The 16,930-nt window shown below is 43.6% G+C and overlaps 1 protein-coding gene across 1 annotated transcript in view; it reads left to right on the top strand.

Annotated features, from left to right (window-relative positions):
* Positions 1-16,930, top strand: part of DOCK2 (dedicator of cytokinesis 2) — a 454,537-nt gene that overhangs the window by 408,661 nt on the left and 28,946 nt on the right. Inside the window, exons 42-44 of the mRNA XM_075010079.1 lie at positions 3,600-3,681; positions 8,251-8,335; positions 10,696-10,782. Of these exons, the coding sequence (XP_074866180.1) occupies positions 3,600-3,681; positions 8,251-8,335; positions 10,696-10,782 (254 nt within the window). The remainder of the gene's footprint in view (positions 1-3,599; positions 3,682-8,250; positions 8,336-10,695; positions 10,783-16,930) is intronic.

Here is a 16,930-nt window from a genome sequence, read left to right as displayed (position 1 = left end):
TGGTAGGAGCTCGACGGCATCGAGGGCTGCGTCAACCACAACATTCTCGCATGAGTACAGCTCGGAGTAGTGCTCAACCCAGCGCTCCATCTGTTTGGCTTTGTCAGTGATGACTTCACCAGATTTGGATTTCAGAGGTGCCATCTTGTTCTGGGTGGATCCTAATGCCTTCTTCATACCCTCGTACATTCCTCTGAGATTACCAAAGTCAGCACAGATCTGGATGCTGCTGCATAGCTGGAGCCAGTGGTTGTTGGCACAGTGCCTGGCTGTCTGCTGTACTGTTCTTCTGGCCGCTCTAGCTACGTCTACACGTGAAGCCTACATCGAAGTAGCCTATTTCGATGTGGAGACATCGAAATAGGCTATTTCGATGAAAAACGTCTACACGTCCTCCAGGGCGTGCACCACATCGAAATAGGCCCTGCGAGGGAACGTCTACACGCCAAAGTAGCACACATCGAAATAAGGGTGCCAGGCACAGCTGCAGACAAGGTCACAGGGCGGACTCAACAGCAAGCCGCTCCCTTAAAGGGCCCCTCCCAGACACACTTGCACTAAACAGCACAAGATCCACAGAGCCGACAACTAGTTGCAGACCCTGTGCATGCAGCACGGACCCCCAGCTGCAGCAGCAGCAGCCAGAAGCCCTGGGCTAACGGCTGCTGCACACGGTGACCATAGATCCCCGCAGGGGCTGGAGAGAGAGCGTCTCTCAACCCCTCAGCTGATGGCCACCATGGAGGACCCCGCAATTTCGATGTTGCGGGACGCGCAACGACTACACGTTCCCTACTTCGACGATGAACGTCGAAGTAGGGCGCTATTCCCATCCCCTCATGGGGTTAGCGACTTCGATGTCTCGCCACCTAACGTCGATGTTAACATCGAAATAGCGCCCGTCACAGCTACACATGTTGGGCGCTATTTCGAAGTTAGTGCCGCTAATTCGAAGTAGCGTGCATGTGTAGACATGGCTTCTAAGTGCTTGCTGGGTACTCTGGCTCGGTGAGTGTTTGTACTCCAGGAGTGCAGCACGCTTCTTTTCAATGACTGGAATCATCTCATCGGAGTTAGCTTCAAACCAGTCGTTCGTGTTTCTAGCTCTTCTTCCAAAGACCGACAAGGCCGTGTTGTAAACTGTATCCCTCAGATGTTGCCATTTGGATGTCGTATCGGCGCCCCCAGGGCCGCTGCGCAGATTTTCCTGGAGGGTCTCTCTGAACTTTTCAGCTTTCTCCAAGTTTGCCGTCTTTCTGGCGTCAATGCGGGGCCTTCCAGCAGGTTTAGAGCGGTACAGCTTTTTGGGTCTCAGCTTGAGCTTGGAGCAAACTAGCGAGTGATCTGTATCACAGTCAGCACTATGATAGCTGCATGTCAGAAGGATGTTTTTGAGGTTATTATGCCTAGTGATGACCACGTCTAGTAGATGCCAGTGCTTCGAGCATGGGTGTCTCCACAACACTCTGTGCTGTGGCTTCGTTTGGAAGAATATGTTTGTGAGGCACAGATTGTGGTACGTGCACAGTTCAAGGAGATGCTGTCCATTGTCATTCATTTTTCCCACACCGAAGTGTCCTAAGCAGGAAGGCCATGAGGCCCAATCAGCTCCAACTCTTGCACTGAAGTCACCCAAGATGTACAGTTGTTCACGAGCAGGTATTTGCACTACAGCAGCACTAAGCACGTCATAGAACTTGTCTTTTACTTCTGGTGTTGCGTACAGGGTTGGAGCATAAGCACTGATCAGGTGGACGGGAGCGGCACAAGTTTGAAGCGTGATCCGAAGAAGTCTTTCTGATCCGCCCATGACTAATGCCACCATTTGTAGAAGGGTGTTTCTGACAGCAAAGCCAACACCATGCTCTCTGGGTTCTTCTTGGGCTTTACCCTGCCAGAAAAAGGTGTAGTCCTTTTCCTTTAGAGCTCCCGAATCTGCGAGTCGCGTCTCTTGCAGTGCAGTGATATCAACTTGGAGCCTCTTCAGTTCCTCGGTGATGACAGTGGTCTTTCGGGTGTCACTGATGGCCTGAAGATCTTCAGTCAAGCTGGTCAGCATGGTCCGCACATTCCAGCAAGCAAGCTTAAATTGTTGATGTTTCTCATTTCTTGTTGATTTTCTTATTGGTTTGCCTGGTGCCCAAATTTCAGTCACTTGTCAGATTCAGGAACCTTAAGCCTCACGCACCCAGCGAGGCAGGTGAACTGTGGTGGGACAGTACCCTATTAGCTGGGGGCTGCCCAGCTTGAGGCGGGCGGTGACTGTCCAGTGAGATGCGAGGATCTCTCCCACCATCAAAGGCAACCCCTGGTGCTCGTTCTCTACGCCAATCAAGCAAGAGCTTATAACCGGTATCTGTTGCCTCCCGTGTTGATGCAATGCTGTTCAGCGATGCCGGAGTACCTCTCCGGGCGTGAGCCTGTGCACTTATTATGGAGACTCTGGGCTGCCCAAACACCAGTGTCCCCCTCTCGGCTTTACTGATATAGTCCAAAGGAGAGGATAACCTCCACGTCTGGTACCAGCTCAGCTGCAGGAGTTGCCGGGACAGTGCCAGAAGTTGTCACTGAACCGCCTTCGGACTCCACTCCGGATTTTCTGTCAGGGTTTACTCCCTTAGCCTTTCTCCTTCCCAGGATAACCCACAAGGCAGTGGGGTGTGGAGAATGTGGTTAAGGATCTCACTACTTCATACCTCCCTGTTACCATGAGTCACCATAGCTCCCTGTGGAGCAATGACCTCATATCCCTGGGACCCTCCTCCCCACCTTTCGCCCCCCCCCAGCTACCATCACCATAGGACCCTCCCCAATCCACTACCCCCATCTGCTCCCATGTCCGCCCTCCTCACTGCACTGGCCCCTCTCCCCCCAGCTGCTGTCATTGCCCCCAGGTCCACCTTCCCCCATCACTCTTCAGGCTCTTCTCTTCAGAGACTCCTTTTCCTGATAGTGCTGCCTTGCAGGGCACAGGTGGAACACTATACCTGAAAAGGACAACACGGGGCTCCTCCCTTGGCGAACTCCCAGAGGCAAACTCCCTTCCCTGTTAGCTGCTGCCCCCTGTTCGCTGAAAACTCCCTTCTTATAGAGAGAGCTGCTAACTGGTTAGGCCTGGCTCAAAGCCTTGCCTCCAGTCTAATCAGCCCTTGAATAGGGGGCAGCATCTAACAGGGAAGGGAGTTTGCCTCTGGGCAAAGCGTCCTAGAGGAGCTTGAGTGAGTGTGGGATTTGGTGGTCTGTGTGGTGAGCTGGTGGGTGAATGTCTGTCTGTGCAGCTATGTTACTTTGCAGAGAAGGGCAGTTTGATCAGCTGCCTGTGTGCCTGAGCTTGTGTTGTGCAGAGAGGAGCAGTTTGCAAGGTGTGAACTGGGGGAGTTCCCTGCCAGGTGATGAACTCATGGACACTTTAACCTAACAGTAAAGCCACTGAGATAACTGATACTGAATTGTATCTGTCTCAAAATTAGTTTGATTTTCAGTGTTGTTTTCTCTGTCAAAAATCTTAGGAAGATTGTTCTTGGACAATGTTTGATTTCCAGGTACATAACACCTTTCATATTAATACTTCATCTGTCCTTAACCTGTATGATTTTTAGACATTCAGTGCTTTACGGTGCAACCAGTCCTGGAAGAGCATCCCAGATTCAAAAACAAGCCAGTACCTGATCAAATCATAAAGTAAGTATACTGCTGTTACATGTTACTGTGAAAGGAGTGAGCATCTGGGTTAATAATTTAAGGAGAAAGACAATTAGTTTGTTAATGGAGCCAACTTGTTGGAGAGCCATGGAGCATGCACTTATCTCAGTTAATAAATGTACTTTTTCCTGACATTTCAGAGAACTTCAGCCATTTAAACACGATTGTATATTCACAGGAAAAAAAGAAAAAAAGCCCAACTCAATCTGTATATGGGTTCAAATTCTGTTCTGAAATATACCCACTGAAGCATCCTTGTTTTCTGTGGGACTGGAAAGTTGTGTGCCAAGGTCATGTTTTCCCATAGTCTGCTTTTCTTCTCCCCACAACACATTTTGCAGCCTCTTATTCCAATATTCATGGGAAATTAAACCCGATGGAGGATTTTTTTTCCAGTGTAGAATGTGAATTGGATCTGACTGACTGTTTATTACTCTCACACTTCATCCTAGTGTCAAAGGTGAGGTGTGATGAGAATCAGAAGGAAGGAAATGTTAGTTCCTTGACATTCCCTCTTGAAACTGCTTATTTAAAGCATGGGCTAAGAGCAGAAGAAATAGAGGGCTAGAGGCAGGTTTAAATTAAAAGAAGATCCATTTATCTTGTAACAGTAGCCATCCTGAAAACAACGTGTGCCACGAAGCCTCTTACTACAGGACAAGCCCAAGAGAGAAACCAACAGAACACCACTAGCCATCACCTACAGTCCTCAGCTAAAACCTCTACAGCGCATCATCAGAGATTTACAGCCCATCCTGGACAATGATCCCCCACTTTCACAGGCCTTGGGAGGCAGACCAGTCCTTGCCCACAGACAACCTGCCAACCTGAAGCAAATCCTAACCAGCAGCTATACACCGCACCACAGTCACTCTAACTCAGGGACCCATCCATGCAACAAACCTCGTTGCCAGCTCTGCCCACATATCTACACCAGCAACACCATTACAGGACCTAACCAGATCAGGCACACCATCGTGGGTTCATTCAGCTGCACATCTACCAATATAATTTATGCCATCATGTGCCAGCAATGCCCCTCTGCTATATATATCGGACAAACTGGACAGTCTCTACGTAAAAGAATAAACGCACACAAATCAGATATCAGAAATGGCAATATACAAAAACCTGTAGGAGAGCACTTCAATCTCCCTGGCCACACAGTAGCAGACTTAAAAGTAGCTATCCTACAGCAAAGAAATTTCAGGACCAGACTGCAAAGAGAAATTTCTGAGCTACAATTCATCTGCAAATTTGACACCCTCAGCTCAGGCTTAAACAAAGACTGCGAATGGCTGGCTAAATACAGAAGCAGTTTCCCCTCCCTTGATGTTCACACCTCCAGATCAACTGCTGGTAGTAAGCCTCACCCTTGCTGACTGAGCTAACCTTGTTATCCCCACCCTTGCTCTGGCTTATTTATACCTGGCCCTGCAGATTTCCAAGACCAGCATCTGATGAAGTGAGTCTGTGCTCACAAAAGCTCAGGCTCAAAACTTTTCTGTTAGTCTATAAGGTGCCACAGGACCCTTTGTTTCTATTACAGATCCAGACTAACACAGCTACCCCTCCGATACTTGCATGCAGATGAGCACTGTGAGCAGAAGAAGCAATATCAATAGAGGAATGGAAGCAGATACAGTTCAAAAACTTCTCTAAATGCCTTTGTAGACCCAGGCCAATGCTCCTCTCTCCCTCCTTTCTCTCTCCTCCCAGTGAGAGGTTTCACAATACTGAGACATCATCTCTACAACTACTGCCTTTCTGGTTATCTTCCAAACTCACCCGAGAGCCCTGGTGCCCCGGGACGGTGACTTCACTCATCTTGCTCACCTTCCCTGCCTGAGACAGCAGCTGTTGCGGCTGAACATTAAAAAGGACCAGTGTTTGCATGGCACTCTTTTGCTGTCTATAATTATCCCAACATATCTACTCATATTTATTTTGGGCTCCTTCCAGACACCTCTCTTCCCTCTTGTCTCCTCCTGAGCACTACACTCATTGGCTCTGCCTACAGATTCCTACTCCCTAAGTTCATAGACTGGGGAGGGAGAGTCCCAACTTGTGCCTGGTGCCCGTGGGTGGATGGATCTTCTTCCTGGTCTAAACCTGGACTGGACTCACACAGCTCACCCCACTCCTTCCCCATGCTTCTGGGAAGTCTTTGTTCTTCTAGACTGGCTCCCTCCCCCAAGGAGGAAACTCTTCCTTACTGGCAACATGCCTGGATCTGGCTGTCCCTCATGTTAATTATCTGGCTGATCCAATTTCAGATCTCTTATTGCTAGGAACTAGTGCTAGAAAAAAGTGGTTAACACCTGAATTCTCTTTTCAGTGTGCCCTTATACTTAAAATAAGGCAGTTAAAGTCAGAGCTTAGCTTATCATAGAGGTGAATTTCTCATGTTCCTTCTGTTCATTTAGAAGATTTTAATTTCACAGGAAGAAAATTAGCATCTTGAATAGATTGGAAATGTGCTACCTTGGGTCAAATCAGCTTCCAGTAGTCACATTCACCCAATGTATTCATTTGTGATATCTGCAAGGATATTAGCACTATCCATGTTCTCCTTGGAACTGAGCAGCAAAATAGGTGTCATCAATTTTTTCAGGAACACAGATAACACCCTTATTGCCCTTATCTTTTCAGCCTAATCCTGTTCAGGCAGTTTTGCAGAAATATAAAACTGGGTGATGTCGTCTTAGTTGAATGAAAGGGTCTTGGTTCTTAGCTAAGAAAATTTTCTGAAAGCAACATGAGGCAGCAGTACTTTGCTCAAGAGGGATAATGGCAGGTATTGCCACATGTGAAGGATTTGAAGGGTTAAAGATAACCTTTCAACAATACTTTAATTAAGTCTCTCCAAAAACATGGCTCAAAAATTCTACAGATTTTCATTGTCCTGTTAAATACAGTTAGAATTCACTGCCTGGCTCCTTCTGATTTATAAACTCTTCCACAGGCTATGGGTTACATTCAGAACAGATAACTGCAATTCTTTGTCTCTAGGTTTGTCAGTAGCATATTTACAGAATTTGCAACTAGTCCACAATGCAAATGCATGACCAGCTCACCTACACCACAAAGAATGGCAACAAGCACGTCTCTTATTTTGAAACGTAATTTGTTGCCCTGGTTTCAACTTGATTTTATCTTATAATTGGTGACTGACAAGGACCTCAGTGAATCTGGCCCTCTTTGACAGGACTTTGAAGTCACTGCAAGGCTGTGCAAGCCACAGTTTGAACTAAGAGACTATAAGACCCTTGAAGTCTTGTACATAAAGGAAAATCTGTTGCCTTCTGTAACATTTTTAATCAAGTCTCACTTGCAGAACTCAGCTGGACTGCACTAAATTTCTTCCACCTATAATATGGAGGATTTATTTTCAAAGAGTACTTGTTTGAAACTGTAATTCTTATTTATTATATTTGCTTTTAGTATATTAGTTTCTAGTAAAGAAAATTTCAATCCTAAAAGTGGCAATATAAAGTTATTTGAATTTATATGCATTTTTAATCACAGTGATTTGCCAAAGAGGTTTATTTCAATGGATGTCACCCTGTTCAGGAATCAACAAAATGAGAGGGCTTTGTGGCTAGACTAGGACCTATGTTTTCTAATCCTACTCTGCCAAAATACAAGGTCATTTTTGCAGTTTTTTCTGCAAATGTTTACGTAAATTGAACCAAGATCTTTATAACACTGTTTTTGCTCTGCAAAGTCAGTCTCTGCTTGGCTTTAAATTGAGTTCCTAGAAATAAATCTTCCCATCCATCCCTTCCTTCCCTCCCTCCCTCCATCCCTTCCTTCCAGGCAGTACAATGTTTAAAGGGCTAGCACTGTATGTTTTGTATTCTTTTCGAGTTAGCTATTTGAACTCTATAATTGTACCTTAAAGCAGTTGGTGGAGGGTGATGTATGTTCCTTTTGCAATGCAGCAGTAGCTCATGACATCACAGTGGTGAAATTGCACTGCATGCTGCTAGTGAATTCTTCATATTGATATTCTGCTTCTGTAAAGTTTTATTTTTTTTGTCCAAAGTCCATCCATGTGTTACAAGAAATAGTTTAGAGCGTCATGTGTGTAATAAGTAGCTATTTTGTCACGTTGTAAGGGAGATACATATCGCAGGAGGTCATCAAGATCAGGCCCCTGCCCTCTTGGCAGGTCCAAGCACCATCCCATTTTGTCTTTCTTCCCTGTTTGCCCCAGATCCCTAAATGGCTGCCGAAGGATTCAACTCACAACACTGAGTTTAGCAGGCCAATGCTCAAACCACTGAGCTATCTTTTCCAAAGGCTTTCAACTATAAGTGATCACTCCAGGTCATAGTTGAGGCACCTCTGTGATGAAACTTTTTCATTGCTGCTGTCTGTGTTCAGTGGATAAATGTTTTCAGTCTCCATGTTGTTACGGCTGTACTTTTCGTGAACACAAAATACACTTAATTTAAAAAAATAAAACCAGACAAAAAGAAAACTACTGTGATGATGGATCTGACTGTGTCTGAATTATGCCTTTTGTCTCTTTAAATTTTTCAGCTTTTATAAATCCAACTACGTTCAACGATTCCACTACTCAAGACCAGTCAGGAAAGGCTCTATTGACCCTGAAAATGAATTTGCTGTAAGTAATTTTTTGACATGGCAGCATCTTTGTAAAACATGTTGGAGTTGCTGTGGCTGTGCATTCAAGAGCTTAATCCTTCAGTATCCACACTTATATGTTCCACTATGGAAAGTCTGCTTTCAAGATCTATAATAAGACCCATTTTCATTTCAACTATAGTACAATTTAAATAAAACTCGGACTTTTTTATTTCTGCATTAATCTTAAATACTTTTCAACATACTCTTGGTTTACATTTACTGATTTGTATCCTAATTTTCTATTTTATTATCTCAGTACATCATTGAATTTTAGGTAAACCTTCTGAGTTAAGTAAGTTAAATACAATTCTATTATACACAGAAGTTCAGTAGTCAAATTTTCTATTGTTAAATAAGACAAAATATAAATACTTATCAATAAAATGTGTTACCACCTCTACTTTATAACTGCTCCACTCATAAACTGCCTCTATGAGATAAGGAATATAAATCATCTGTTCTCATCACTCATGTGAAGTGTTGAGCATTGTGTACACCATACTGACTTACATCAGCTGTTTAATAATACAACAGCTACAAATAATGTCCATAGTTTTAATACACTTTGATATCTACAAGTGGTATAAATTACTGTGATTTTTATAGTGCCATGCACAGGAGTTTCATAAGTTTTCTTACTTGGAGGAATAAATCTATAATGTTTTACTATATCATAACATTGTGCAATTCAATGTATTTTTTCAAGTCAGATTTTATGATAATCTAGCAGGAAGTAGGTGGGGAGACAACTTAGGTGTTCAGATTTGTAAGAGCACCTTATTTCAACGTTTTATGAAGAATTTAAATTATTAGTATTTTCTGATCACTGAGTTAGAGCACTAGCTAGAGACTGGCAGGTGACAGGAAGCACCATCCCTTGCTCCTAGTTCTAGAACTTAAACATTTGAACATGGTGATGTGGAATGGGTCTATCTGAGAACTGGACACTGTGATGGTAACATATTGTACCTTCCGAGGAAGGTAAATATTAGTATTTCTGTTTTACGTATGGGCTACATCTACACTATAGAGATCTTATGAAAGAAGCCCTTCTGGAAGATCTCTTCTGAAAGAACTTCTTTTGAAAGCACGTGTCCTCACACAAAGAAGCAGAACAAAAACATGACCTGCTCTTTCAAAAAAGAGCATCCGCACAGCCCTCTCTCTTTTGAAAGAATGCGCTAGGGATTGAAAAATCAGGTGTCATGAGGACTGTTCTTTCGGGGGAAAAAAAAGGTGGGGGGTCTGCGGAGCATCTACACACATTTTCTTTCAAAAGGTTTTGAAAGGGGGCACTTCTGGAAACAGGAATGGAAGAGCACTTTCAGAAGGAGTGCCATGTTCATTTGATTTACTTTCAAAAGAACACTTTTTGTGCAGAGACGCGCCACAGGATCTTTCAAAAGAGCCCCCTTCTTTCAAAAAATCTTTCAAAAGAACTGGCTCGTGTAGACTCAGCCATAAGGCAGTCGAGACTATGTCTGCATTAGATCTGTTGTTAAATTTTCCCACTGTTGCTACACTGCAAGTGTGCTCCCTGTGGTAACAATAATAATATAGGCATCAGAGTAGGCAGGCCTCTAGCAATTATATCCACTATGTTGTCTAACTGCTTACAACAACAAAATGATTGAAATTCTGGCATTCTAATACAGGTTTAATCTCTCTAATCTGTCACACAGTCAGCTGGCAACAGCCATAGAGCAGCATAATTTTAGTTAGCTGGGTATCCACTTATCACGGGGTGTGCCAGGTTTCCCATGGTCCCATAAAGTTTGTCTCCAGCTACCAGTCCTAGCTTTCAGTGTTGTGTGCTGTTATTTAGCTCTAATTTACCCCTCAGTGTCTTCTAAGACCCCAGTGAGCAATGGAGGAGTTGGTAATGCTGCTAGACAATAATGACCTCCCATAGTTTTGCAAATCCTCTGGTTCAGCTCCAGTCAGGTCCCAAGGGTGCCGGATTAGAGAGGTTCAACCTGTACTCCTAGAGCTGCTAGCTCCAGCTGTTTATCTTACAGTTTCTCAATTCAGAGTAAAGAAGACTAGAGTAAGTGGCTTAACAGGTATCACACACAGTCAATAGTGGCAGAGTTGGGAATAGAAGTTGACGTTGGTTCCCTTTGTTCCTTACCGTGTCTTATGTAAAATAAGAGCTTAATGATGACCTAGTTTTGAAACAATAAACTATGAATGTCTCTTGTGGATTCTCTTTGCTGTGTCTTTTCATGCACAAATTATTCTGTTATTTTTTTCTATCTAACTTCCATCAAGCCTTAAGCATTGTTAAAGTACTAAGGTTTCAATCCTGTATTTTCTCTTTTTTTCCACCAAAAACAGTCCATGTGGATTGAGAGAACATCATTTCTTACAGCATACAAACTTCCTGGAATTCTGCGTTGGTTTGAGGTTGTCTCCATGTCACAGGTGGGTATTTATATGCAAAGTATCCTTTGATATACACATTAATGTAAATAATTGTAGCAGAGCATTTCTAACAGAGACTGACATTGAGAAAAAATGGTTCAAAATAATTTTATTTAAATGTATTGTGTTTTCTAAATCTATTCACAAGATGACTATCACTAGTCCTGCCCATTTTAGGGTTGTTTTTTTTTTGTTTTGTTTTTCTTCTCTGAAATACCTGTGAGCTATATGGAAATTATTTTAAAAAAGCCCACCATGATAGAAACTCAAACTAAATGCATACCCCAAAAATAACACCACCGTAGCTAAATAATGGACTGGAAGAGAGGGTGAGAGGAAAAAGTCCATCTTTACACCCCATAGGGGAAAACACAAAGAAGGATAAACTCTGACAAGTCAAATCGAAAAGTGTAATTAGGAAGGCCCAAAAAAAAAAATTGTAAAGCAAAAGACACAAAACTAAACAGCAAAAAAATACATATTAGATACATCAGATCTAGGAAGCTTGCCAACCATCAGGGTTGATACCACTTTGGATACAAATACATGGGCAACATGGTGTGGCTGGCCTGCATCACGTGGTTTAAGCTGCTGGGGCTTAAGCTTTTGGGCTGAAAAAGCATCGTTCAGACATTTTACATGATCCCGGAGCTCTGGCTCCAACCTAAGCCTGAATGTCTACACAGTAATTTTGGAGCTCTAGCCCCACTATGCTGAGACACCTTACCTGGGCCAGTCCAGGTTTATATCCCCATGTAGACAATTCCTGGATGATCAAGGTGCTAATAAGATCACTCAAGGAATACGGAGCTGTTGCATAGAAGCTAAATAACTTCCTTGCTTTGGTCTTCACTGTAGAGGATGTGAGGAAGATTCCCACACCTGAGCCGGTCATTTTAAGTGACAAATCTGATCTGACAGATTGAGATGTCAATAAAGGCAGTTTTGGAATAAACAGGTATACATTAATATGTTACTAGGACCAGGTGGTATTCAGCCAAGGAATCTGAAGCAACTCAGTTACGGAACTGCAGAATTAACAACTCTGGGATGTAACCTAGCACTTAAATCAATGTCTGCTCTGTAGAGGGCTCCCAGAAAACATCTGTGCAATGTCACAAAAGTTAAGAAGACATTTAGGAGCCAAAAGGAAGGGGATAGATAAGAAGAAAGAAAATATCATAATGCCATCATTTAAATTCCTGGCACATATACACATTGAATGGTGGGTCCAATTGTGGTTGCCCCATCTCAGAAAGGATATGTTAGTGTTGGAAATAGTACAGAAAGGGCCAACAAAAATGATTATATGCTTCCAGATAAGAAGATATTAAAAAGACTCGGATTGTTCAGCTTGAAAAAGAAACGACTAATAAGGCATATGATATAGATCTATAAATTCATGACTGGTGTGGAGCGACTGAACAGAGAAAAGCACTAGCTTCCCCTTCAAAGTTCTGCTTCTCCCCAGCCGCTGCTGCACAACCACTCGCTATTCCTCCTCTGGCCAGCACCGGTGCTGCTCACTCCCTCCTGTCTCTTTCTTGCTCCCTGAGGCCAGGGGCCATCCTTACCCCTGTGCAGAATGCACCTTCCCATAACACAACAAATAGGCCGCAGGAGGAGGGTTTAATACAAACAAGGGGAAGTCATTGCAGGGCATATTGTGAAGCCCCAAATTATAACTGGGTTCAATAAAGAATTAGATACATTCACGGAGGATAAATTCATCAATGGCTAGTAGCCACGGTGGGCAGGGAGGTAAGCACATGCTCTGGGTGGCCCTAAACATTCAGAAGCTGAGACTGCACAACAGGAGATGGCTTTCCCCATAATTGTGGTATTCGGTTCATTCTCTTTGAACCAGCTGTCACTGGTTTCTGTCATTAGATAAGATACTGACTGTATGGCTAGTGCTACAATCTCCCCTAGTGCTGGCAGCTTGGTGAAAATAAGCACTCTCGAAAATGCAAAATCACTGCTCATTTGCATATTTAAGCAGCTCACTTACACACTCATGGCACAAAACAAGCAGTAAAAACATAGTTCTGCCAGCAAACCTCCACTGTTGCCAGCCCCTTATGCTTGGAAAAACCAGGAATAAGGGTCTGCAGACAAAGGGGGTTTTTGCTGGCAGAACCATGGCTTCATTGCTTGTTTTCTGCTGTGAATATCCAAATGCTTGATCATTTTGCATTTGAGACTGTTCATTTGCATCAGGCTGCTAGCACTAGGGGCAAGCATAACACTAGCCTATCTGTCCATTTATATGTTCTTGTACTGCTGGGTTGGGAGGGTTGGGTGTTTTAATCACTGGCTGGCTAATAAAATATTGACCAATATTTGCCAAGAACAAAAGTTCTGTCCTTCACTTTGAGAAGTTTGTCTAATGAAAAATATTAACTCACTCACCTTGTATGTGCCACAGAAGACATATAACATTTTGACATTTTATTGCAAAAGAGTAAAACTTCTTTCTGAAAGGTAGAAGATAACCATACATCCTGCCTGACAAATTTTCTACCAAATTTTGACAGAATCTCTACTTCAGTGTAATACATTGACATGACTGACAGCTCAGCTCTGCTGTGTTAAAGATTACAACTTGCATATCCTTTGTAAGATACTATCCTGAGACTCCCTGACAACAGGATGTACAGGCACTCTGAGTTACGAACATCTGACTCACCACCTCCACACACACTAAAACCAATGCTCACCTGCAACCTCAGGCAGGGACATCGTTTGGATCTGTGGAGCCCTATGTAGAACTATTAAACTGGTGACCTTCTGCCTAGTGGTGACTGGAGTGGGGAAGGGGAGAGAGATGATGCTTTTCTTAGAGATGTGATTTTAGTTTCACCAACACACTGATGAAACACATTTTAAACTAAGGTCCTGTCAACTAACACAGTAAATCTAGAACCTGACCATACCTGGTGTTGGCACATGCCTGTTAAATGGCTCCATTACCACTTGAATGGCTTTCACAGGTACAATGTTCCACTAATAGCTCTGGCAGGGCTCTTCACTTTTAAATTCACTAGATCCTCTCTAGAGGCAGCAAAGCCACAGAACGGGGATAGGAAGAGATGGGTGGACATTAAGACCCAGTAGTGCATCACATTTTCAGATACCCAAGGCAGCTGTGCATTCTGCATATGGGTAAGGATGGCGTTGGCCTGAGGGGAGCAAGAAAGAGAGACAGGTGGGAGTGAGAACCACAGGTGCTGGCCAGAGGCAGAGCAGGGAGTGGCTGCGCAATCAGTGGCTAGAGAGAAGCAGCACTTTGAAGGGGAAGCTGGTGCTTCTTTCCAGCCGCTGGTTGTATGGGTACGCCCTGTCCCTTTGCAGTTCTCCAGACTCTGCTCACACTGCTCAGTGCCTCCTGGTGAGTGGGGGCTGGCTGTAGCCTGCAATGTGGGAGGGCAGCTAGGGTGTGGGGCTGGCTGCAGGAGCCAACACAGAGCCTGTGGGATGGGAGTGAGGGGGTATGACACGTGGGGGATACCCAGAAGTTCCCTTCAGAATCTCCACCTACCTCTTGTCCTCCTCTAATTCATCAAGCACCAGTATTCAAGCAAAGTTAAATAAAAAATATTTCTAATATTTTTCATTGCTAATATATGGTATTTCAACTACAGTCTGGATGAAAATAGGCTTTTGTGGGCTAGCCTGGGAGCCTAACTATGATATATAACATAGTTTCTATGGGAAAAGTGTTCCAAGTTCTAAACAGCAACTTACAAATGAACTTTTGGAACACAACCCATTTGTAAGCTGGCAACTTTCTGTATAGTCTTCAAAAAAAGTATATATACAAGTGGACATGGGCAAGCTTCTTGGCTTTTGTAGTGAGGCCTTACCTACACAGACATACAGTGTGCAGGAAGCTAGGGTGTAAATCTACAGCGCATGAACTTTCCACCCACTAACTAAATGGACCCTTTTACTGTGCACTCATGGTTCTGTAGTATTAGCCCAGGGCAGCTGGTATACAGTGAGGTAATGCACAGGTGATTTACACCCTGGCTTGTTTGTGTAGACAAGCCCTGAGGTACTGCTGGTACATGAGAGACCAAAGATGTGCTGTGAACTGCTAGTACAAAAAATAAATAAATAAATAATAAAGATTCTTTCAGTTGTACTGATTCTGTTTTACTGTTTTGAGAATTTTGTCAACATCAGTTGTACTTGAAAAAAAATCTTCTCACATTATTTCAGATTTAATCAGCTGTAACTGCACAAAAGTAGTTCTTGATACCATAGTTGTTAGACTCCCTCTGAACTGATGATCTGCGATGATCTGAAGGCAATGTGTTTGGTGGTCACTTTAAAAAAATATGTTAATATTACCCTTTGGTAATATGAAAATCATATGTTCTGCGTTAACCTTCTCATTTTCTTGTAAAATGCACACAAAAATGTACAGTTTATGGCCATTAAAAGAATTTGGGCAATTTTAAAAATTGTTATTCAGCTATTCCTCATGTTTTTGCTTTCCCTATACAAGTGGTTACATCCTGTTTTCATCAGCCACTTTTATAAAAAGGAAAAAGGGCAGAAGGAATAAAAGACACCTCTTACTCAACAGACTCCTTCTAAGTTTGTTGCTTGCAGTAAATCAATATGGGAAATTTGGAATTAGTTCCGTGTAGCACAGGGAGTGGCATCAATCCACAAATACGTTTTGTGTACTCTACAGCTGTCTTTCAAAAGAAGCTCTTCCAGAAGATCTCTTCCAAAAGAACTGATGTTGAAAGTGTGTGTCCACTCAAAAAAGGAGATCAAAAGAGTCATCTGCTCTTTCAAAAGAACAGGGCTCAAAAAATCAGGCGCCATGAGTTCTGCCATGGGAGCTGTACAAGTTGAGCTGTACAAGCTGAGTTCAGCTAAGGGAGCTGTACAAGTGGGTTTAATGTATCTTGTGGCTCTTTGCAACGCCTTACATTCATAGACTCATAGAAGCATAGAGCTGGAAGGGATATCAGGAGGTCATCTAGCCCAGCCCTCTGCTTCAAGCAGGATCAACCTGAACTAAGCCATACCAGCTAGGACCTCGTTAAGATGGGATTTAAAAATCTCTAGGGATGGAGAATCCACCACCTCTCTAGGCAACACATTCTAGTGCTTCACCACCCTCCTGGTGAAGTAGTTTCTCCTAATATCCAACCTACTCCCCTCCTTCTGTAACTTCAGATCATTGCTCCTTGTTCTGCCATCTGTCACCACTGAGAACAGTTTCTCTCCATCGTCTTTAGAGCTCCCCTTCAGGAAGCTGAAGGCTGCTATTAAATCACCCCTCAGTCTTTCCTTCTGTAAACTGAATAGGCCCAAATCCCTCAGCCTCTCCTCATAGGTCTTGTGCTTCAGCCCCTTAATCATTTTTGTTGCCCTCCACTGAACCTTCTCCAGCAAATCCACATCCTTTTTATGCCAGGGCTCCAAAGCTGGACACAATATTCCAGATGCGGCCTCACCAGTGCCGAACAAACGGGAGCAACTGCTTCTCTAGATCTGCTCTCAATGCTCCTCCTAATGCATCCTAATATGCCATTAGCCTTCTTGGCTACAAGGGCACACTGTTTACTCATATCTAGGCTTTCATCCACCATAACCCCCAGGTCCCTTTCTGCTGTACTGCTGCTTAGCCAGTCAGTCCCCAGCCTATAATAATGCTTGGGAGTCTTCCATCCCAAGTGCAGGACCCTGCACTTCTCCTTGTTGAACTGCATCAGATTTCTTCTGGCCCAATCCTCCAATTAATCCAGGTCACTCGCGATTCTCTCTCTTCTACTCTCCAACAAATCTACCTCTCCCCCTTTCTGAGTGTTGTCTGCAAACTTGCTGAGGGTGCAACCTAGTCCCTCATCCAGGTCGTTAATAATGATGTTGAACAACACCAGTCCCAGAACTGAGCCTTAGGGCACTCCACTTGAAACTAACTGCAATCCAGATAATGAGCCATTGACTGCTACCTGTTGGGCCCAACCCTCAAGCCAGCTTTCTATCCATCTTCTAGTGCATGAATCCAATCCATACTTCCTCAGCTTATGGGCAAGAATGTTGTGGGAGACGGTTTCAAAAGCTTTGCTGAAGTCAAGGCATATCACATCCACTGACTTCCCCATGTCCATAGAGCCTGTTA

Source organism: Carettochelys insculpta, chromosome 15 (genome assembly GCF_033958435.1).
Source record: "Carettochelys insculpta isolate YL-2023 chromosome 15, ASM3395843v1, whole genome shotgun sequence".
In the NCBI taxonomy this organism is placed as follows: domain Eukaryota; kingdom Metazoa; phylum Chordata; order Testudines; family Carettochelyidae; genus Carettochelys; species Carettochelys insculpta.
The sequence above is the reverse complement of the archived record's forward strand: the minus strand, read 5'-3'. Positions and strand labels throughout refer to the sequence as shown.